The 24,478-nt window shown below is 34.0% G+C and overlaps 1 protein-coding gene, 1 long non-coding RNA gene and 1 other non-coding gene across 3 annotated transcripts; 1 reads left to right on the forward strand and 2 right to left on the reverse strand.

Annotated features, from left to right (window-relative positions):
- Positions 1-240: 240 nt before the first annotated feature.
- Positions 241-14,566, reverse strand: LOC105345413 (uncharacterized). Its single transcript, XR_010709767.1, has 4 exons — positions 14,005-14,566; positions 12,696-12,775; positions 2,409-2,484; positions 241-1,755 (listed from the first exon to the last, which is right to left on the reverse strand). It is a non-coding gene; the product is annotated as an uncharacterized protein (transcript).
- On the forward strand, positions 11,052-11,678 carry LOC136271609 (uncharacterized). The gene is made up of 2 exons (XR_010709548.1): positions 11,052-11,123; positions 11,535-11,678. It is a non-coding gene; the product is annotated as an uncharacterized lncRNA (long non-coding RNA).
- Positions 14,567-21,052: 6,486 nt separating the features above from the next.
- Positions 21,053-24,228, reverse strand: LOC117684894 (uncharacterized). The gene is made up of 2 exons (XM_066071702.1): positions 21,646-24,228; positions 21,053-21,096 (listed from the first exon to the last, which is right to left on the reverse strand). Exon 1 carries the CDS (start codon positions 24,157-24,159, stop codon positions 21,916-21,918), a length of 2,244 nt encoding a protein of 747 aa, XP_065927774.1. The 5' UTR covers positions 24,160-24,228; the 3' UTR covers positions 21,053-21,096; positions 21,646-21,915.
- Positions 24,229-24,478: the final 250 nt, after the last annotated feature.

The following is a 24,478-nucleotide window of genomic DNA, read 5'->3' on the forward strand; positions in this document are numbered from 1 at the left end:
AGTAAAAAAAAATATATACAATATATATATATATGACAATTTCAATTCTTTACCTTTCTACAATTTTCTGCAAAAACTCAACATTCTATTTTTTACCTTCACAATGGATATCTAGCAAGTTCACCATAAATTATAAAATTTGGTGTGGATGTCTTATGACTAAGTCCAAATTTACAAAATTTAAAATGCAGTTTTTCAATGATACATGTATACGTTTTAAAAACCCCACAATTCAGAACCATGCAATAAAATTAAAACAATCATTTTATCGAACATATCAAGTTGACAATCAATCAATAGATTTTGTTCTTTTGACTTTTTATTAATTGCTGTAGTAGCTCTCGTCGCTTCATATTTTCTAGTACTGTAGAAAGAGCCTGTTCTTGAAAATATAACTCCTAAATATTTAAATTCCTTGACAATTTCTATTTCGTTACCGTTGTTTTGAAGTTTTTCTCAACATTAACTTGTAATTTCCATTTTTCAGAGTACATTTGAACACAATGAAGCTGATATTGTAGATCATCTTTAGTTTCGGACATCAGCACAGTGTCGTCCGCGTACAACATAATCGTGATTCTTAGATAACAATTTTAATTTTGTTAAATTTCTTCAGACAGGCTTTTCTGTCCTGTGAGATTTTCATGTGATAAAAAATCTTCAACCTCGTTAGGTTATAATGCAAAAGAAAACGGAGATAAATTTTCTTCATAACGGACACCATTCTGACAAGGGAAATATATGGAAAAATTATTATTATAAAATATTCTTGATCTACAACAATTAACAACAACCCTTAAAAACTTCTCCTTAATTTGAAAAGTTTTTTTTCTCATAATCCTACTCTTCACATTTTGTCGAATGCAGCTTTAAAATCAAGAAGCATTCTGAGAGTATTGCATAAGCAATACAAGTCCCCTACCGGTTTGTGGAAATTGTGTTATGCAGAATATCGAACCCGAACATTAAAAAATTTGAATATAAAAAATTAATTTTCTCGAAAATATGTCAACCAGACGCTACAAAAGTGTAAACTTGATCAATAGTTTGACATTTTGAAGCTGTTCAGCAAATTTCATATTATTCCTCAAACGCTTAAAGAAAAAGTGTGGAAAACTGAAGTGGGACAGACAGACGGACGGACAGACAAACTGACGGACGCAGAGGAAAGATATAGTCCCCTCCGGTGAAAACCGGTAGGGGACTAATAAAAGCACTCAAATGGATTGAGTAAAAAAAAAGTATTATGTTATTATATAAACTCGGTGACTTTTTGATGGCCAGGAGATGAAATACATTAATTGCGCAATGTTGTTATAAGCAGTTAGAGATAAGCACTTCTTGGCAGTTACTTCAGATTTGTTATAAAAATTTTAGAGTCTGCAAGGTATTAATCGCTAATTCACTTTTTAAACATAAAATTCTTAGAATATGTGACAAAATAAATGTCGTATTTGGAAAGTCGGAAACAATTTTTATTAGAGAACAGTTAATTTTGCACTGTGATACTATATACAGTATCTTAAGATTAATTTATTGATCTCTACTTTTCACAAATAAATGAAAGTGACTGATCACATGGAAAGTCATGCCAGATGTTCACTGAATACAAGACTCCACAGTTTTCAGATATTCCACCATCTGGCTGCCCAGGTTTCCACGCTTTGAAGTTGGGCGTATTACGTGAATGCTCCCAGTACCATACTTTTTCTGACTCCTTATCTGTAACTCCTATCCAATAGTACTGTTTTGTAACTATGGAAATAAAAAAAAACTGGATTAGAATTTAGAATCTGTTAAATGTAAGCTGAAGATTTGAATGTATGTTAATTCGTCTTATGGTAAACATTTTTTATTCTTTTTTTTTTTTAACTTTTCTCGTCATTATTTAAGTAAAATATATACTAGGATTTCACTTGAGTTGTGAGTTTTGGCAAACTTATGTTTAAATTCCGTTTCTGTTCAAAATGTTCCTCTAATTAATAGGCTTTTTGATACGTCATTTCAAAAGAAATTCGTAAAATCAATTGTGATGTCAATACTACAAAATTCATTAAAGTGGGTGGTTGGTCTTCAGATTTATCTCAATTGTTTAAATATTGCACTTAGCTCTTAACTATAATATTAAAAAAATGCTCCTTGATTTAAAACTTTAAAATAGAATACATTGTATTTTCCTATATTTTCCAACATCTTTATGCAGAGCCCCACATTGCGATCAACATACTCTAAAAATGACAACTGTCATCCAGCCCTCAAAAATGGATAATATCCAGACAGGTGAACCAATTCTTTACTTTATTTTGACTAATTATGAAAGTTCACAAATACATTCACTGGTTATCAAACTAAGTTTTTGCAACAAGAGGAAATAAGAGGCTAGAAAGAGATACATGTAGTCACATTACATTTGGAAAGAATCCAGTCCTGCTCCGCTTGGCTTTCTATCTCTATGAGGTAAGCATTCATTGCATTGCATGTATTCTGTAAAATTGCAAATAAATACAAAATTAATATGACGATATATTGAAGGCGGTATTGTGGACTAAACTATGAATAACAATGTGTTCAATAGATACACGAGTCGATTAAATTAATTAAAGGTATTCTGTGAAGTAAGAACTTCTTTAGAAGGTTAATTACATGAAAAATTAAAATTTATTTGATGGGAGGTGTATTAAGCTCAACAATTAAATTAGAAATGATTAGCAATTTCCAATATTATTTTATCCTTTTTTAACTGTTAAATGTTAAAATACGGTGTTTCTAATGATCAACCAAAGATTACACTTGTAAGCGTTCTAAACCATTTCTGTTTTAAAATAGAACACTGTGCCGGATAATTATGCCAGTGCCAAGGTGGCATTTTTGCGCCCGCTTAAGGCGCATTTCTCTAAAATTTCATTTATGTCATATGATAGACCATAGCCTAGAGAGTTAATAACCACCTTTGACTCAGGTATATCTCACCTGACAGGTGAGATATTTACCTTTAAACATAAATATCCCATAGGAAAAAAAAAATTCCCCTAGGAGAAATCATGTTCCTGTGGGAATTTTACAAAATCCTATAGGATAAAGACATTTCCTACAGGATTTTTAAGTTATCCTGTAGGAAATATTTCTCCTGTAGGAAAATATTAAATCCTATAGGAAGTTTAAAAAAAATAATTTCCTATAGGATATTAAAATATTCCTGTAGGAAAATAATTTCCTCTAGGAATTTTATTTTCTCCTAAGGGATTTTTTTTCTCCCATAGGAAAAATATTATCCTGTAGGAGTAAATTCTCCCTTAGGAAATTAAAAATTCCTATAGGAATTATTATACTAGCCAACGATGTACATGGTTAATTTAGGCTATACATCCTTAGCATGACTTAGTCCTAAATTGGACAATTTATATATCTCATTGAAGTTTTTGTCTAAGTAAATGTAGTCTGTAGTGTTGCAATAAAAAAGTATGCTGGCAATTAAATAAAGAAGACAATATTTCTAAAGGAAAACACTTTTTTTTAATCCTAAAAGAAACTGGGTCAATTATGCAATGTTCAACTACAGCTTACCCATAGTCAGATACTAGTAGTTAGTCCGAAATATCTTACATTTTCCTGGCTTTTTTATTTCAATAGTCAGGAATACCTGGAAAGTAAATTTCAACTTCGTCAAAAAGCCCAGGTAAACAACAGATATTTCGGAATTACTCATAGTGTCTGAGATTTTCTGTCCATCAAGATGATGAACCCATGATATTATGAGAATGAACTACGAAACCAAGTTTCTCCAATCCTTCAAGCAAAGTTTGCAAATTATTCAGTACACAGCAGCACACAGGTGTCTTACATTTACAATACCAAAGATCCAAAATACTTACAGCAAATGAGTTATATTTGGCGATGTTTAGAGAACTGATTCACGACATCGAAAATTAAATTCTCGGAAAATCATCAACACGAGAAACAATTTACAAATGCATGATTCAGTCCAAACAGTGTGTCAGAGGATTGCATCGTGTTTGTTTCAGATCGTTCTTTCCAGACTAATAATAACGTAACAGTAAGCGCTTAAAAGACTACGACAGGTGTTGACTAAAATCCGAACATTTAATTGGGGGAGCTAATGCACGATACTATCTGTTTTGCAGTTATTTCGTTTTTTAAAATATCATAATAATCAATCAACAAATTGTCACGAGCAGCGGCGTTCGTCGTCTTCATAATGAAAAACAGTTGTTGTTTTTTTTTCAATTTTATTTAATTTTTTTTTTCATAAATTACATGTGCCGTTTATTAGAATACTACTGGATTGCAGTGTATTCATTGTTCAGGGCTGGAGCAGCAAAATGCGATTATGAACTCTGTTGTATACACAAACGTGAAGAGGGAGTCATACTTGGTTAGCGTATGTTGACAATTAACCTGGTATTTTACACATTGGGTATATCTTAGCAATAACTGCACTCGTGCAATTCTGTTATTTGATCAGGTGTAAAATTTTCTCTTACTTTTTAGCAAGAGGTTACAACTTTAAAACCCTGTTTTACGTACTTTCCACTCTAGTGTAAGTGCATGTATTTATACCAAAGTTAAAAGGAAAGAGGAAAACCCCAATGAAAATATTTAAAGCCCCCCCCCCCATTCCAAATCGCCAGCGCCCCCCCCCCCCCAATCCAAATCTCCAGCTACCATGGCTACTGGGGTGTGTTTGAGTTTTAATTGAATTAAGTACTAGAAACCAGAGTTTAGATCGATAACATATCCAATAAATATGATTGTTGGCTCACCTTTCATGGAATATATATTTTTCACTGAAAATGCTACAAATCATCCAATTTATTAAAAATTTATGGTAAATTTTTAGTATTGATGATCATATTCAAAATGTGTGAGAACTGACTCAAGGAAACTAATTGCCATAGGTTTTATGATACTATATGTGAAAGATTTTTAACCATGTTTAAACTGCACTTTATGAAAATCAAAAGATACAGGGAGGGTATTCATGCAAGGGTATTTCTTTGTGATGTGATGCTTTTATCATAATGATATCATGAAGATACTTGCAGTATTGCAGGTTTCTTATTAGAGGAGACTCAACGGCAATTGACCTCTTAACGATTATTAATTAAAAATGTTTTACTTAAGGAAAGCCTCATGAATCTGTGTTTATATATACTAGTCTAGTGAAGTGGAGATGGTGGGTTCACTTAAATGGTTATATTTTTTCTTAAACCTCAATGAAATTGGCATTATGGTGTTTACTTTTTCTTAGAACTGCATATGCTTTCTTATTCTATTCAAAATTCCCTTTTATAGGATGTTAGTGTAAGGTAAAGGTAGCAAGGGTCAGTTTCGGATTATTTATACATGTTAATGACTGTATTTGGTGAAGTATAAGTGTTGCTAAAAGTCATGAAATAGTTTTTAATGATTATAATTAGTTAGAGAGATGTCTTCTGTTGAAATTGGTATGCAACATATGGGTCCCTAATGACTAATATTAAGTTCATGAGAATCCTGAAAGTACCGGAAAACTTTTCATCTTGCAGCTATGACTGTTGTGTTGGCTTTACACAGTGACATTGCAATTAAATTACAGACAAGGGGTAAAATATAACATGAAACATTTCATTTGAAGGGGAATAGTCAATGTTTTTACATTTTTACAGGAATTTACGAATTCTTGATATAACTGATTGTAATAAAAATGACTTTTGAATAATTAAAAGTGGTCATTATTATCCTGAAAACCTTACAGAAACAGTTTAATTATTACAAGGTGATTGGTTCAGCCGGGAATGGGGGTGTTACTAAATCAGAATTAAATTAACTTTTTTATTTTTCAATTAAGTATGATCAAATTTAAAAATTTCTACTTTAAATTACACAACCTAGCTTTCTGATTGTAAAGTGTTTTTGTGAGAAATAAACTTCCAGACTAAATGTCAAAGGTGGCAGTGGATATTTATAGTTTTGTGTGACCGGTCAAATTTTTGAAAAAGGGGGGGAGGGGGACCTGACATTTGAATGGTTACTTTAGGGGCATATATAGTCAGAATAATTATTGTTCAGTACAGTTCATTTATTCGCTCAAAACCATTTCAAACATATGGTACATGAAGAAAAAAATAACATTAAAACATAGTATTACATATAAATTGAAATTGCAATCATTTGTTGGGGAGTGGGGCACATGTCCATTGTTGATCAATATACCAGTATAATTACACTTTAGTATTGGTAGTTTTTTTTATCAAATAGGGAAAGAAAATGCTACTGTAACAATGTTGTCAAAATTTTCACTTCTGGATTTGTGCTTGAAAAGAGGATGCATGGGTCCCCTCAAATAATCGATAGGTTTTTGCATGGGTAGACAATATCCAGAGAACAGTTGCTTGGGGCTTGTTCATGCCTGCCAGTGAAAAGGTAAAAAATGTAAAATTTTTAGAAAAAAAATTGAGATGGGGCTCTTCTAGTAAATGTAATCATATGGAAATCTTAAGAGTCAGGACTATGTTTACCTTTGCATGCAGAACAATTTTAACAATTTTTAACAACCCTGCCCCCCAACCCACATGTAAGAAATACACTACCCGGGCCACTACGTGTATATCTAATTGACATTTCTTTATTCAACAGAAAAAACTGTCACAGTGGTATTTAGAAAATTAACATACATTGTATCTCAATATGCATGTATGATGTATGTGATAAAATTATACCTGTATTAAAAAAGTACAACTAGTTCTAAATACTTGTATAGTTACATGTAGATTGCTTCAGACAACCCTTTATATTCTTTAATATATTATGAGGTGTAATTATATTTAAATTATCAAATACAACTTAACTGATCAAGAACTTCTAAAACCAGTAGTCACAAATTTCAATCTTCATATTAAAAAAATGAAGTACCTTAAATTGATTGGTATTAATACAACTAAAAAGATTGATAAAAAAGCTAGCCACTATGTCATTGAATGTATTTTCCTTCTCCTTGACATTTACATGTATGTTTACTTAATGAATAAAACCATGCATAGTCATTATTTGAATTTCATTATCTAGTAATCCTACTGGTATGAATCAGGAATATCAATTTTATAAATCTGAGTGACAAGTATTCAGTTGATTGTGAAATTCTATTGTGATAATACATGTACATGTTCATCTACATGTACCATCCAAATTCACCAATAGCCTGTCACTGATTACCTGACATAATAGCATATAGGAGGTTTTGTTTATTGCAAAAAGTATGTGTTTAATTATGATCTACAATTTTGTGTGACCCAAATAAAGCTAAAGATACATGCAAATCTTAGTTAATTATAGCTGATCAAGTTTATAGACTTTTGAAAATTTAACTTGGTCAGTTTAGTATTATATATAAATAATTAGATTATGAAAATATTAATAATTTTAAGAAATAACCTCATCACTACAAATTAATGCATTGTATGATAGCATATACATGTTTCAAAGATGACAAAAAAATATCATGGTTTTTAAATTTCTGTAAGCTCTGTTTTTTTTGGAAAAGCCATTAAGAAGCCTTAATTGGAGCAAAATTGAATTATTGTCGCCCTGTACAAAAATTGCTCGGCCATATATATTCCTTATAAGTGAAATATTTCTCCTGACAAAAATTAATGATATTCACAAATCTTATCTATCATAAAAGTTTAAGTTACAGGCAGACTTATTATACTAACAGGTTTTTGCAGTAAAATAAATCTCTAAAAAATACAGCTCATATTGCTTTAAATAGTCTAATATTCTAATAATCTAAGATTTTCTATCATTGAAAAGTGGACCTAGGTGAAATTAACGTGCAGAATTTGGCGTTTGTACCTTTATAATATCTAAATAATTAGAGTAAACAAGTTAAAAAAAAATCCGTAGACCCTTCCCAAATGAAGGAAATGCAGCAAAGAAATAGCTCCATGTGCTTTTTAATAATTTTACATTTGTCTTTCAATACTGTGTTTGATTGAATAATTTAATTAGTAGCCCTGGGTGTTTTTGTTACGTAGATGAGAGTGGGCTTGCCTGAGATAAGCCAAGGAGACACACTGTGTATACCTCATTAGTACCTATTGTTCTTTCACAGACCTTGCAATTAACTAAGAATTCTTAAGTGTCTTTGTAACGGGCACGTTCTGTGTATACCAATTAACCACCCTATTGTTCTCCTAATGCTACAATCAACAGAGCAAAGGCACATACACACGACTCGTGAGAACAGGTGTCCGATCGAGCAGTGCACACGTGAAAGCAGGAACGAGGTAATCGAAGGGGGGGGGGGGGGTCTGCCATTACTCTGGATGTCAAAGAACACCCTTTTGTAAAAAAAGAATGATTTATACACTTCTATTGAATTAATTGTTGTACATATATAAACGGAAAAAAGAGAAAGTGACCACCTTCTTCCAATTTTAATTTACTACATGTAAGTCACAATCACATTCTTGCAGTGTGCGTACCATAATTATGTCATCATCACCAATTTATTTATCAGGCACGTAGCATGGGGGGGGGGGCACTTTTTCTCGCAGCAAAGATTTTGTTAAAATTGAATTATCATGGAGTTGCCCCCCGCCCCCTCCCCCACTTTTTTTTGGGAGTATGTTAATCATTGAATATACATGTAGGTAGACTACGCGCTACCGCCCCCCCCTCCCCCACGGATTAAGATTTTCGTGATTTTGGGTAGTTTATAATGGACTTCTAGCTTTTGATATCTCAGGCATGAAAAGGGCGACGCATTCTAGACTTGCATTCATAATGGATATTAAAATATATGCACACTTGGACCTTTTCATATAATCTTGATTTGTGAACAAATCCAAACGGCTCTGATCAGTAAGCATATCACTTCTGAATTGGGGATTGGGATTTAAGGTGGAATAACACATCGTCATAAAATGGCTGACCTCTGATCAAAACGACATGTTGTTTTATTAAAAGGATTTTATCGACGGCAACATGTAACCTACTTCACAGCCGAGTGGATAAAGTGTCGGGCTTGTGATCCGTACATACCGAGTTCGAATCCCGCAGCTAGGGGCTTTTGTTGTTACTTACTGAATTGATTTTTTAAGATATTCCTTTTTTTATCCCCAATTTGCAAATTTTTCGCTTATTTGACATATGTATAGTTTATTTATCATTATATCTTTCATAATCAAAGAATTTAAAGTTAATTCGAATGACTTTTTCAAGGTGTGTTATTCCACCTTAAGGCAATGGGGGTTGGAAGTAGATTTAAATTTTAAAATAATTTTGTACTTGGTACAAGTATGCGATTGAAATTAATTCCAGTGTTTATTTAGTTGAACTTCTTCTCCTTTTGGTCACCCTCTTGATATAGGGACTATAAAAAGAGCGATATTTGAATGGTTGAACGACATGTTATGTTGATCATCTATTGTATGGCCTTCGTCGGATTTTTTCTGCAAAGATGTATCGCTGTTGACCAGTGCACCCATTTCCTTTAAAAAATAATTCGGCACTCAGAGCCATTATTTAATTAATTTATGTCTTTTTAATTGTTGGATCTCACAAAATATTCATACAAGTATAGGCACGTACTCGTAGCATCGTTATTGAAAATCGGGGCAGACTCATCCAGAAAATCTTAACAAGCAAAAAGAATACAGAATATATGCATGCATTTCCAGTCAAATTCGGTTTAACCCCCCCCCCCCTAAAATTTACCGCCCGGGTATGAATACATGTACCTTCCGACGCCCCTGGGTAATTAAACGAGAATCGATTATAAAATAATAAATCATAACTGATGAGTATAAAAATAGGTAAGGGGATTTTAAAATCTGCTAGTTAAAAAAACCCAACAACATTCATTTTTTCAATAATCAGTTAATGGTCCTTTATGATATCATTCAAATATCTAATTACATGTGCCATAATAAAGTGCGCCGTAGCGCATATGGTAGCGCGTGCGCCTACGGACCCAAGGGTCGTAGGTTCGGTTCTCATTGCCGGCGTTGATTTTTCTCCAAATTTTCCTTCTGTATAATGCCACAAAAATCAGAATTATATCAATCCAGCAATGTCCAGTAACAGTTCCCAATTCTCGGCTCGATACAAATTTGACAAATAAATTCAAGCATGCATTGAAATATGTAGTATACACAGCCTTCCGTTGATATATATATATATATATAAATATATACACATGAGGGTTGTTAGTTCGCAGACAAGTTCTTAATCTAAATCATGCAAAGTAAAAATCGCTTAATCTTTTGGAAAAAAAAAATAAAGTGTGAAAAAATTCGTGTGATTTTTTGCAGACTTTTTTTTTTCATTTGGTAGTCAGTTCATAAAACATACTTCATCCTGTACACAGTAATTTTGCCGTAAATTACTTTGTCCACGAACTTCTCTAACAATCCTCGTATAGATATACACGTGTTGAAATTAAATTGTCACACGCCTCGGATCGGCTTTGTTTCTTTGCTTCACCTCTGTATATAAGTAATTTTTTTCAGCCATGATATCTTTTTTTTTCACTTCAAACATTTTATATTCAAAGTAATATATTTATTATCGGTTCTGAGCATTCTATTATCTATTTTCACATCGTAACACTCTAATGAAAAGCAAAAATCCATCAAGTAATTAAGTACCCCCCCCCCCCCCCACACACACACCCTTTCCCCGATAATTCAACATAATTATACCGATATTTATACCTTAATATTGCCGCGGACGCCATGTAACAACCTCCTGCTAAAGTCAATTAGAACTAAATATTGGTTTTACTATAAAGATGTATGAAGCATTACACACTCTGGTACTGCATGTAACGTTATAATGTGCTATTTTAAAGCACCCCCCCCCCCCCGATCTACCCCTAATCCATCGTGTTCATAATTATAGATGTAAAATTGATAATATTACGGTGTTCATATGGACAAAGAAAGTAACTCTTCAGATTTTCAAGTTTTTTGAATGGCATTATTCTTATAGTACACCACAGATCGACTGTTCTAGCCGAAACGTTTGTGCCCCGATTTGTCTGTAATAATAAATTATTACATCCGGTTTTCAACTCGGGCAAACTTGTGTTGCTAAGTTTGTATTTCTGTCCAGTTTTAAAGGTAATTCAACTGATTGCAACTCAGTTGCACTTAAAATCTAAAATACATCTTTTTGTTCTTTATTGATTGCTAGATGAAAAATAGATACTTATAGTAAAAAAAGCGAGATTTATTTGTGGTCCGAATTTTCTCGAATTACAGTGTCGGAGAGCTGTCTAATAGATTTAATGTGTAATCTCAAGTTTATGATCGCATATAGATCTATCGTAATTTTATGTCTTATTTGATAAGATTATATAATGTTGGTATATACAAACAATACTTTTGTTTTTAAACAGTTAATTATTTGTCAATTTTATATACAACCTGTCAGTTTTTGAAGAGTTGTGCACTAAGCAGGACAAGGATCGTGTTTAATTCAGATATTACTTCTTAATATGATTTACCTACAAAATTTCTATAATATTTTAGGCACACTAAAGAGACAGTGCATACCTTTTTGTGCTGACTGTCACACTTGTCATAAGAAAAAGAGATGTTTTTGGAAGACAATGCCACCATCAATGGATTTTTCTTCAATGCAGGTTGGAGAAAATCTAGAGACATTGAACTAATGCAAACATTTATAAGTCAGTCTCGAGTAACTTATCATTGAGAATCTGATTTATGTGCTTGAATTAGTTTAGTTAACACCACCTTAGATTGTCAGCATTGTGAGTATTTTAATTGAAAGGCAAAATATTAATAATTTTTCCTTTAAACAAATGGTGTAAATACCCTATATCATTATAAATCTCATGGCATCGTCTTTATAAAAAAATAAATAATTGCCACATCAAAATGAAATTTGGAAATAATATATTTGTTGAAGATTTTTGTGAATTATAGAGGCTTATATATCTTGTAGAGTAAAACAGCCTGACAAATATATCAATAATTAATGTTTTATAAAAAATCCCATGGGAGTTTTCTTTTCCTATAGGAGTACAGAAAAATGTTACTGTGGCCAACTAATTCCTGTAGGAGAGAAAAAAATCCTAGAGGAAATATTAAAGAGGATTTTTTTCCTACAGGAAATTATAATATCCTATAGGATTTCTTTTTCCCATGGGAGATTTTCTTTATCCTATAGGATTTTTTCTTCCCATAGGAAATATAAATATCCCACAGGAGGAAAATTTCCTACAGGAAAACTTTGAAATCCTGTAGGAATTGTCTTTATCCTATAGGATTTTGTAAAATTCCCACAGGAACATGATTTCTCCTAGGGGAATTTTTTTTTTCCTATGGGATATTTATGTTTAAAGGTGAATATCTCACCTGTCAGGTGAGATACACCTGAGTCAAAGGTGGTTATTAACTCTCTAGGCTATGGTCTATCATTTGACATAAATGAAATTTTAGAGAAATGCGCCTTAAGCGGGCGCAAAAATGCCACCTTGGCACTGGCATAATTATCCGGCACAGTGTTATAGGCTTACATCGAAAAAATTAATGTAATTCACTAATACGTTCAAACTTTGGGTGTCCATTTAGATTTAATTCAAACAAAACAAAAAAGGCTACTTTTCTTTTTTTACTGAATTCAAATATTTAACAATATTTAGCATTAAAAAGTTTAAAATAGAATACCCTGGCATCTATCCATTTCTGACTTTTTTCTACGACGCAGTAACAATGCCCCGCATAATGCTCCCAGGATCCTGGACAAGCTAAGCAGTAAATACACACAAAAATGTTATTTTTAAATAAACAAAATGTTAGAATGGTTAGTAAAATACAGCTGTTAATGTTAAAATGATTATAAATTCCTTAAATTTCTATGAAAAATAACATATGACTAAATAAAAAATAATTTTAGAGAATGAAGTATTTTAAACAAAACGATATAGAATATAAAACTGCTAAACTGTTTTAGGAAAAGTAATTTAACTTGAGCATTTTGTATATTTATTTAAATCTAATTTCGTTAAGTTGAAATAAGTAAAGATTACCTGGGTTGAGAAAAAAAAAATTGTGAGTAAATAACGCTTTAAATACTGCATGGTTTCTTTAGCTGTCCAGTATTTTTTAACATTCAGAAAAGATAAAGATCACAAAAAGTAATTTTCAAAAGTCACAAAAAATAAAGCCTAATGAAGTCTTTACCCCCCCCCCCCCAATATAAAAACAAAAGTAATAAACGATGTAAAATCTTTTCTCGACAAAACTTGCTTTGGATAAAATTCCTGCGACGCTAGCGAGAAGGAGACTTCAGAACACATGTAGTTCACATTAGAAATGTACAACCCATAACATGTTTGAGTTTGTTATTATACTGTTTTACCCTTGTGTGTCTGTCTGTCCGTCCGTAACAAAAATTTCTGTCGCATTTATCTCAGCAACTATTTATCGCAGATGCTTGAAATTTTTACACAGTGCTTGTTAAGGCATGCCATATTGTGGGATATATTTTTGTACCAATCAGACGTCAAGTTCCTGTTAAATGACGACTTTGCTTATTTTTTAACCAAAATTTTCAAACAAATTTTCGTCAAAGATTTCTCAGCAACTATTTATCGCAGATACTTGAAATTTATACACAGTGTTTGTACAGGCATGCCATATCGTGGGATAAATTTTTGTACTAATCGGACGTCAATTTCCTGTTTAATGAGTACTTTGTTTATTTTAGCCAAAATTTTCAAACAAATTTTCCTCAAAGATTTTTCAGCAGCTATTAATCGCAGATGCTTGAAATTTTAACACACTATTTGTTTAGGCATGCCATATTGTGGGATATATTTCTATTTCTATATTTTGCATATTCACATCAGAGCGGGGGTATCACTAGTGAGCATTGGCTCACAGATATTTTGTTGTTTATATTTATTTAAACTGGTTTTCTTCACGTAAAACCCACATGTACGTACAGACACAGATAAGGAACTAACATACATACCCATCCATTGTGGAGAGAGATTGTCGTACAGGCGCCATCCTGCTTCAGTGATTGTCATATCAGAGGGATCACATGAACAATAGTGACGGCACATCCCTGTTTTAGAGTTAAAACTGAAACATTCGGATCCATTTCTGGATAGTATGGTGCAACTCAAGAGAGACTTCGAGTAAACGTTGCCAATAGGCGGATGTACAGATACTTTGTTGTCTCGCTCTTCATTTGCTTTAAAATCTCGGGTCAATATGGCATCTGACAATGGCAGGTATGCGAAAAGCAACTGAAGACCATTAATTTTAAGCGCCATGAATGGTTAAGTATAATTGGTTACACAATTTCCAACGTTCACTACATCGGCTGTTTTCGCTACTCTTTGCAACGATTTTGTTCACAGCTTATATGCAGCACAGTGATACATTTAATTCTATATGCTTCACATCTTACTAAATAAAATACGCAGTTGTTTTTTTTTCTCTCTGATTGGGCATACAAAATTCATGAATTTCATTGGTGGATGCTACATATAGGTGTAATGCATGCCCTGCACTGCATTTTCCTTGCTTTGAAATGTTCGCAGGAAATGTTTGAAGCTAGGTAATATATTATTTAACTAATTGATGTTACATTTTCATAACTGACATAAGGGATCCATCACTTTTTTCTTTCAACCCCCCCCCCCCCCAAACAAATGGATGCCACGACCTGTGCTTTAATGAGAATTGTGAGCTCTGCATCTCCCCTATAAATCGACAACTGACACTCAAGATTTGTTTGAATACAGTATAGTATTAGAATTAGTAAAGTATTAGTATATATAGCTTTTTATTATTATTTAAAAAAAAAGCTTCCGTCTCTAGACCAAACTCTAAACAACAAGAAGTTATCATAGAACTCAATTAAAGGTATCCAATCCATATTAGGACCTAGTTTTTCCAACCTTGAATAACCATCATGTATTAAATATTCTGATATGTATTAAAAGCATTTTGGAGTAGAAAAAGATTAACCGAGAGAAATTTTAAGCAAGTATTTCTTTTAAAGGAATGATCGGCAATAGTGATATTGATAGTTAGAAGCAATCAACATGATCAGTTTTATGTAAAATAATTAAAAACGTACTGTATTTTAAAAATATAGAAAATTTTGAATTTGTACACCATAATTTCATTATTATAAACCGTCAACAAATTTAATATTTTTTGTATGTAAGTAGGGTGCAATTGATGTAAGATTTTCAAAGATTAGTGCGAATGTTTCTCGACTTGTTGCAATACTGCGGTTGTCAAAGGCAAAATCCCATCGTGAGCCCTGGACCGGTAAATGTCCGAGTAAAAATAAACTGGCGACTTTGAGAGAATAATGACGTATATCTCCGCTATTTTAAAACCCATCAACTTGAAATTCGGCATGAGTGTATCCCAGACATTACTTTTCTGAAAAATACATGCATATTGCGAGTGTTTAAAACATTAATTGATTTATTAGGCTTTTGAAGCGAGCTGGTAGTTTTTTATTTGGGTCAAAGTTCGACTCCTTTCTTTATTTATGGTTACATTGAAATTAATGTTAAAATGGGCTTGGCCCCTGTGCATTTGTGTACGCTTTTAAACAATGGTTATGCTAATTATATATGTGTATAATAATAGACATTTGCAGTACTTTTCATGGTCATTTAAGCCATATTTCAAAGAAAAATGATGTACACTTTTTTTAACAAAACACGCGATATAAAATGGGTATCACGTTGATAGCAGATTGATTGTGCTGGTGTAAATAGGCGAAAGTCTATACCTTTTAAGGATTTTGGCCCCTGAAAAACTAGAAATGTCAATCATCCAAATACCACATGGATATAAAGACGAGGACCTAATATATGATTTATTTTACTTGTGACACATGTCACAAGCCATTTGATTTTTAGAAATACAGGGCCCAAAAAAAGAAATTACAATTTTTCTGAAAATATTGTAAAAATTTGGCATGGACATTAATTTGACGAAATCAAACATATATTTATAGTTTGAATGATTACATTGTATTTAGTTATGATTTCAACAGAATGGAATTGAACACATGTAGTGACTATAAAAGTAATCTGTCAAAATTTAAATAACCTTGCTTTATTGGTGGCTTCAAATGCCAGTTCTAAATGAACACAACAGCAGATGTTAAGATTGTTACAGAATGTTGGAATAATCAAATTATATTTATTATAACGGAAATAAAAAATATCAGTAATGCCCTATTTCCGAAACTTTGTATACTTATAGACATTTGCTTATGCAATACTCTCAGGATGCTTGTTAATTCTTGCCCTTCACCATTAGCATAGGGGGAGGGGCCATGGAATCCCCATGGGTATTAACGCAGGCCATGATTGTGATATTTGACCTGTCATTGCCAGTGCTGCCAACAACAGACTTGCTGCTACGTCTGGCAATGACAACTGCTTACCCGTTTCATCGCAGTTCCATATTTTTTCAGGTTTCTCTTGGAAATCAAGATTTACAATTATTCTAGATAGGTCTTCAAAGTACTTCTCGACTACATAACAACTTAGCATTCTTACACGTACTGTGCCTTTCCACTAGTGTGTTCGGGCTTTCGGACCTTGCCACCAGTGTTCAGTTGGTGTGAAGCTTTTGAAACCCGTATTTTTTTGTTCCTTTTACAGAGAACCTAGCTCAATGAAGAAGTTGTTTTCTCGATAAACCGAAGGACTTCTCGGCACTTTCAGTTACACTGTTTATAATTCTTTTTCGATTTCATTTGAAAGCACAGGCTTTCCCCCAGGCTTTGCATCGAGAGACACTCGTTTTGTCACTCTGTCATACAAGGTTGATTTGTGGACATTGAATTTTTCTGCAGCTTTTCTGAGAGACGAGCTCCAGAACTTTTACTGCCTGCTCTATCACTAAAGGGTAATGTTTTTGGTAGTTCCTCCTAATTTTTGCCTATTAAAATTTTTATAGATAAAAACCCCAATAATAATCAATAGCCTCGGAGACATTTAAAAAAAATCAACATAGATGCATAATAAACAAGATATCTGTGAGCCAATGCTCACTAGTGATACCCCCGCTCTGATGTGAATATGCAAAATAAGCAGTCAACATTAAACAGTAAGCTGGCATCCGATTGGTACAGAAATATATCCCACAATATGGCATGCCTAAACAAATAGTGTGTTAAAATATCAAGCATCTGCGATAAATAGCTGTTGAGAAATCTTTGAGGAAAATTTGTTTGAAAATTTTGGCTAAAATAAAACAAAGTACTCAATTTACAGGAAGATGACGTCCGATTGGTACAAAAATATATCCCACGATATGGCATGCCCTAACAAACACTGTGTAAAAATTTCAAGCATCTCCGATAAATAGCTGCTGAGAAATCTTTGACGAAAATTTGTTTGAAAATTTTGGCAAAAAATAAACAGTCATTATTTAACAGGAAGTTGACGTCCGATTGATACAAAAATATATCCCACAATATGGCATGCCAAAACAAATAGTGTGTTAAAATTTCAAGCATCTGCCATAAATAGTTGCTGAGAATTCTTTGACGGAAATTTGTTTGAAAATTTTGGCAAAAAATAAGCAAAGTCGTCATTTAACAGGAAGTTGACGTCTGATTGGTACAAAAATATATCCCACGATATGGCATGCCTATACAAATACTGTGTAAAAATTTCAAGCATCTACGATAAACAGTTGCTGAGAAATCTTTGACAAAAATTTGTTTGGAAATTTTGGGTAAAACATAAGCAAAGTCGTCATTTAACAGGAAGTTGACGTCTGATTGGTACAAAAATATATCCTACGATATGGCATGCCTTAATAAACACTGTGTTAAAATTTCAAACATCTGCGATAAATAGTTGCTGAGATAAATGCGACAAAATTTTTTGTTACGGTCGGACAGACAGACAGACAGACGGAAGGACGGACAGACAGACAGACGCACAAGAGTAAAACAGTATACCCCCTCTCCTTCGGAGCGGGGGTATAAAAACACCCCAAACAAACGTAACTTAATTATTACTTAGTTTGAAAAGGAAATCTAACTTAAATAATTATATATCTGGTAAAATAGTTTTGCAAATCGTTTTTGAAAATGTTTAACTGTTAATAGACTTAATAACTACTGTATTAAAAAAAGAAAACAATTACAAATGAAAGTGAAATTTTTTTTTAATTCTCATTATTACACTGACATGTACATGTAGCTCTGACAACTCGTCAAAAGAAATGAATATATAAAACCATATAAAAGGGCTCGATGGTCATGGCCATTCTTAGATTGGACTGTATTGATCTCCTTTGGAAGAAGAGCTTTATATAAAAATATAGGAAAATATGAAAATTTGAAAGAAAATATTGATTTTTTCTTACGTAAAACTAATTTATACAATAAAGCTAAACAAATCATATCTTAAAAATTTTACTTGGATCTGTGATTAATTTGCTGACCATCAAGCCTCCATAAAAATACATTGGTAATTTCATGATACCAAGATAAGCAGCTAAGTATTTTTAACAAAATTAAGATAATTTTAATCGCATTTTACATATATATGCCTTGCATGAACCATGCACTTTTTCTTCCAAGTTTCCGCACTTATGATATAATAACCCAATGCTAATCTGAGCGTTAACCCCGTAAAACATTAGACTTTGCTGATCCCCGATCAAATGATGGCAGTACAAGTAACACGAAAATGAAAGTGGAAGAAGGTTAAGTAGCATCCATGCAGCTTAGACCAATCTTAATAGAGGATTATATACAACTGTGTTTGCAATGATAACAATGAGGCAGTGGATTTTGTAAAAATAAATTGAGAAAAAAAGACATAATAAATATAGGATAAAAGACTCTACGAAAAAATCAGCATTTGTTGGGATAAAAACTAAAAACAAAATTACAACCAATGTTACGTTTTAAAACTACTCGCATTTGACGTAGTTTGCTTTGAGGTCTAGTTAATGATTCCAGAATGTCTCTCTAGTGCTAGAACACTCATGACGTCATAATTAATGTAAAAAATCTTTTTTTCGTACTTTACGGCTCTTAAGTATTTATGTAGAAAATAAAATAATTTTTTGATATTCTAAGTTAAATCGTGAGAATAGTAATCCCAATACCTATATTCAATTTAACATCATTTAAAAGAGGAGGTCAAGAGCTTGTTTAATTTCGTTTTTGGGGAGACTGCAGGCATTCTAGATATATTTTATAAGTTGACAAAACTCCGAAATTTGTACCATAATTTCTTCATATTTCATTGAAAATGACAGTGATGAAAACATTATTTTTCATTGTGTTTACCAAACATTTAGCGGTAAACCCTGTCAAACAAAGCTCTTGTTATGAAGCATCAATGGAGGATTTTATATCTTAAATTTTATGAACCTGTAGGCACCTTTTTATTTACTAGATCTTGACCTTAAGTTAAACTAATCGTTTTTTAAAGTTTTTATTTTCATGATATAAGTATTATTCGAATAATCTTCGTATGACTATCATCATAGCGAAGTTTGAGCATCATAAAAAGATGTTTGCAGCGCGCATAAATGATTTTGGATATGCTTTAATGATTATAGATGAGCATGATATTAGGAGAAATCAACCAGAGTGTTAAATACAGACAAAGGCACGAAATCACATTATTATTATTATTAAATAATTATGAAGGAGAACATTTCATAATGAAAACAGCATAAAATTTAAATGTGAATGAACATCCAACATAGTACGTCACATGATGACAAAAGCACACCGCAAAACGACAAAAGCACATCAGATAAATACATAAAACATTTCATATCGACAAAATAACACTATTAATTCTTGATAAAAATACAACAAACATCACACAATAACAAAGGTAGCTGCAATTATGTAGCTTTTCCCGATTTTTAAATTTTTTAAAGTTTAATTTAAAGTTTTCTGGAGGGCTATAATTCCATTTGATCCCCGTAAATTTTTTAATGCAGCCTGACTTCGGTTTGAAATGATCGTTTTTGTCTTAAAATTCCCTTAGATAAATGATTTTTAATTGGTGTTCAACAAACTAACCGTATATAAATCAAAACCAGATAAAACACACCAGCATGTTTACATGCACCAGTCGACCTTTTTCTGCCGCCATGACAGATCTCGCGTGCTTTTATGGGACTGACGTCTTGAGTTTGAATTGGCCTGATAACATGAATATTGGAGTAAATAAGCGATCTTATCTCGTTCTATCAGTAAAACATCATTAAAGAAAAAAGCATAAAAAATTCTTATTTAAATTCGTCAATTGGCTGTCCAAAAAATAAAAACATTCAAGGTCAGTAAGGACTGCTGACAAATTGAACTTGTGATGTTGACATATACGCAGTATAGCCGATTTAATTTATGGACTGTATTTGATATTTTTGGATGTATGCCCCAAACAACTAGACTGTTTAGAAGGCCTCATGATTGCAGCTAAAACAGAAGCACATCACAATAAAAGCACTCAAAATCCTGATAAAACACACAACATAATGACAGAAAGCCCTACAGACCTTAACAGTTACTTTAGCATAATAGCCCATACACAGACCTGTCAAGGAATTTCATACATGTCTGTGCATTAAAAAATCATCGTTGTGGATAAAAACTAGAGGTACTGTGAGCAGCTCACAAATGATACCCCCGTTAAGAAAATTTAAAAACTCAATTATTTCCATACTAAAGAGTGTTGGATGCACCATTTTTTTAGTGACCTTGAACGTGCAAAAACTGACCAAATCTTACAATCAGGAATACACAAGGCAGTATTTTTTGTATGTTTGTCAAACTTTACCTTCTCATCATATTCCAATACCAGATATGGCCTATACAGGAATTATACATTTTTCACCAGTCTCTTCTTGAGAAAGGGATTGACCTGACACAGATGAATGATTTCTTTCCAATGACCTTGAGTTTGCTCAAATGTTTTTTGGGTCATTATCATTGTAGCTGCCCAGACGCAGCCAAGCTAAACCCAGATTAGACAGTTCAAAAAACACCAGGGTTCTGGCAGACCAGTTTATTATGTCTAATGGAAATGGTAAAAAGCTGAAACAAACATAAAAACAGAAATTACACAGGTGTCACAAAATCAACATTATTTCTTGAACACACATGTACAGATGTAAACGCACGTGAAGGGAGCCGTGCATATAATAAACATCGAATTCCTATGCTTATTATGAGAATATATGACACAAGTCAGTAGAGTACTGTTATATAGATACAATATACAAGACTCAAGATCAAGTACTATGTAGACCGAGTAGACTGACGATCGACGTATAAAAATGCTATAAATTTGACCAAACAACATCAAACTGACACTCTCCAGAACTATCATAGAATAAGAAGCAATATTCAGTTATATTCATTCAATTCTGTCATTGATAAATGCTTAATATAACATGTTTTTATGAAAGGTTTAGTGGCACTAACACTTGGCGCGAAAATAAAACAGTAAACAATTTTCCCTACATATTGTCGAAAATATCAATATATTCTGTACTTTCACTTCATAAATGATAAGCTTATTTCATGTATGCAAACAATCATATGTGTACAATCATATGCACGAAATAAAAGGTTAGAACTTACATCGTGGCACCGAAACATCTACCAAACTCAAGCGACCATGCTCACAGAACCGGAAACGTACTAATAACAATGCGGGGCACACTAATTGCCTAAAATAACCCAAAAATACGGGTGATGCTAATCGCCGCAGCATCAGAAAATACATTCAATACAAAATCAATGCACGTTACACAACACTCCCCGTCTGATATTAATAATATCACCTAATATCAACAAATAAACAAGAAAATGTAATGTTTCTATTACACATGCATACAATACAGAACATGTTCATTCACTTTCACAATCTTTCCTGCAAAGTAACACAATGTCACTTGTGGGTCGAGTAAATGTTCTCTTGTCACTGCCGACGCGCACATCAACCTTGCGAACGCGATTATCGGAACTTGGATGAGCTTTGACGATTCTTCCGACTGGCCATTCGTTTCGGTATGTAGATTTATCGGCGAGAAGCACGACATCACCCTCTTGGAGATTCTTAGACTCTTGTTTCCACTTGGAACGCACTTGAAGAGATGGAAGGTATTCAACTCGCCAACGAGCCCAAAACTGATCTGCTATGTACTGCACACACCTCCACTGTTTCTTGTAGATGTCCTTCTTATTGAAGTCGTCCAGCTGAAATGATCTCACTGTCTGATCAGTCTTCATAGTAAGAAGCATTGCTGGGGTAAGTGGACATGGACATTCAGGGTCGTAAGACATAGGTGTGAGGGGTCTAGCATTCACGATGGATGAAACTTCTGCCATAAGTGTCGCAAGTACGTCGTGCGTCAGGTTCTTCACACCCAGCAAGAGAGAATCCAGTATGCGTCTTGCCACTCCTATCATTCTCTCCCATGCCCCTCCCATATGTGAGGCATGAGGTGGGTTAAAAACCCAGTTGATGCTGTGATCAATAAGGTACCTCTGTATGGGTCTGTCGTCTACTCTGATGACATTCGCGTTCAAGTCCTTAGTAGAGCCAACAAAGTTTGTCCCTTGATCAGAGTGAATAATTTTCACTTCCCCTCTCACTGCACAAAATCGTCTAAGAGCATTGATGAAACTGGAAGACGACATCTCCTCCAACAGTTCAATGTGCACAGCGCGCACAACGAGGCAAGTGAACAGTAAGGCCCATCGCTTTGAGTTGACTTCTCCTCCGCGAGTCTTACGAGTGGCTATTGTCCACGGACCAAAGACATCTATCCCAATGTAAGTGAATGGGGGTGCTGGGTCCAAACGATCAAATGGAAGGTCAGCCATCTTCTGCTCCTCACGACGTCCTCGCAGTTTTCGACATATCACACAGTGATGAATACAGGAATTCACAAACCTTCGTCCACCAATCAACCAAAATCCTGCACTTCTGACAGCCGCTTCAGTCAATTGACGCCCTTGGTGACTGATTTTTTCATGAAAATGACGGACGATCAAGACGGAAATGTGATGTTTTGGAATGATGACAGGGTTTGTCTGCAGCATGGACAGTTTTGACTCCCGTATGCGTCCACCAACACGAAGAAGTCCGTCGTCATCCAGGTAAGGAGAGAGTTCCAAGATGGTGCTAGATCTCGGAAGTGGTAATTTATCTCTTATGGCTGCAATTTCCTTTGAGAAGTAATCTCTCTGGACTACTCTGATGACTGTTAGTTTGGCATCTTCTTCAGGTGTACGTGACTGACTCTTGGTTGCGATTTTTGAGCGAACGAATCCTATCAAGGTATGGAAGGCTCTGGTAAGACTTTTCCACGTCGAAAACTTCTCAAAGTGATCAGACAGTGGACGGGTTTTCTCTGCAACATGATCCACTAAATCGGTTTTCAGAGTTCTAATCTCCTTGTCCTCGTCAGGGTCAACTAATGGAAACTCCTGGTAACTTTCCTCTGCTTGTCTGGAGAATGAACCACTAGGACCATTTAGCCACTTGCTCTCTTGCAGACTTCCAGCTGAAATGGATCTTGTGGGCTCATCTGCTGGATTCTGTGCGGTCGGTACGTATCCCCACTGTTCAGGACTTGATGACTTCCGTATCCTGTCAACACGGTTCCTGACGTACGTGTAAAACCGCTTGGTCTCGTTTCCAATATAACCTAAGACGACCTTGCTATCAGTAAAGAATTTCACTTGACGAAATTCTACTTCCAGTTCATCCTTGATGACGTCATAAATTTCCGTTCCTAGAACAGCAGCACACAGCTCGAGACGAGGGATGGTATGGCCATGTTTAGGAGCTACCTTGGTCTTTCCAAGTACGAATCCAAAATGACGTTTACTGCTGTTGTCGACAGTGACAATGTAAGCCACTGCAGCGATAGCCAATTCAGAAGCGTCTGTGAAGATAAACAAGTTCCTGTCAGATGATGCATCCATCGAGTAAGTTCTAGGAATGTTCACTCCTTCTAATGAGCCTAGGTCATTCTTCCAGAGTTGGAATTTGCTGCGAAATTCCTCAGGTAGTGGTTGGTCCCAATCTAATGGCTGGTTCATAGCCTCTCGAAGGAGTAACTTTCCTGCAATGGTGACAGGCATAGCAAATCCTAAGGGGTCATACAGTCCGTTTATGGTCGACAGCACACCACGTCGCGTAAATGGTTTTTCATTTACCACCACGTATAACACAACATGCGGGGTGTATGTTATGTTGTACACGGGGTGTAGGCTTCCGAAGCGAGAAAACGGTGTCGAAGGTACGATATTTGTCCAATTATTCAATTAAAGGACTTATTTTGCCAAAAAGAGTATGCTTACGGAAGAAAGCATGAATTACGGAATGCATAGACACGTTTTATTCCATTGTACATGTTCTAGTTTTCTCAAACACCTCAACACAATTGCGACTGTCAGGGTG

Source organism: Magallana gigas, chromosome 9, assembly GCF_963853765.1.
Source record: "Magallana gigas chromosome 9, xbMagGiga1.1, whole genome shotgun sequence".
NCBI classification, from domain to species: Eukaryota; Metazoa; Mollusca; class Bivalvia; order Ostreida; family Ostreidae; genus Magallana; species Magallana gigas.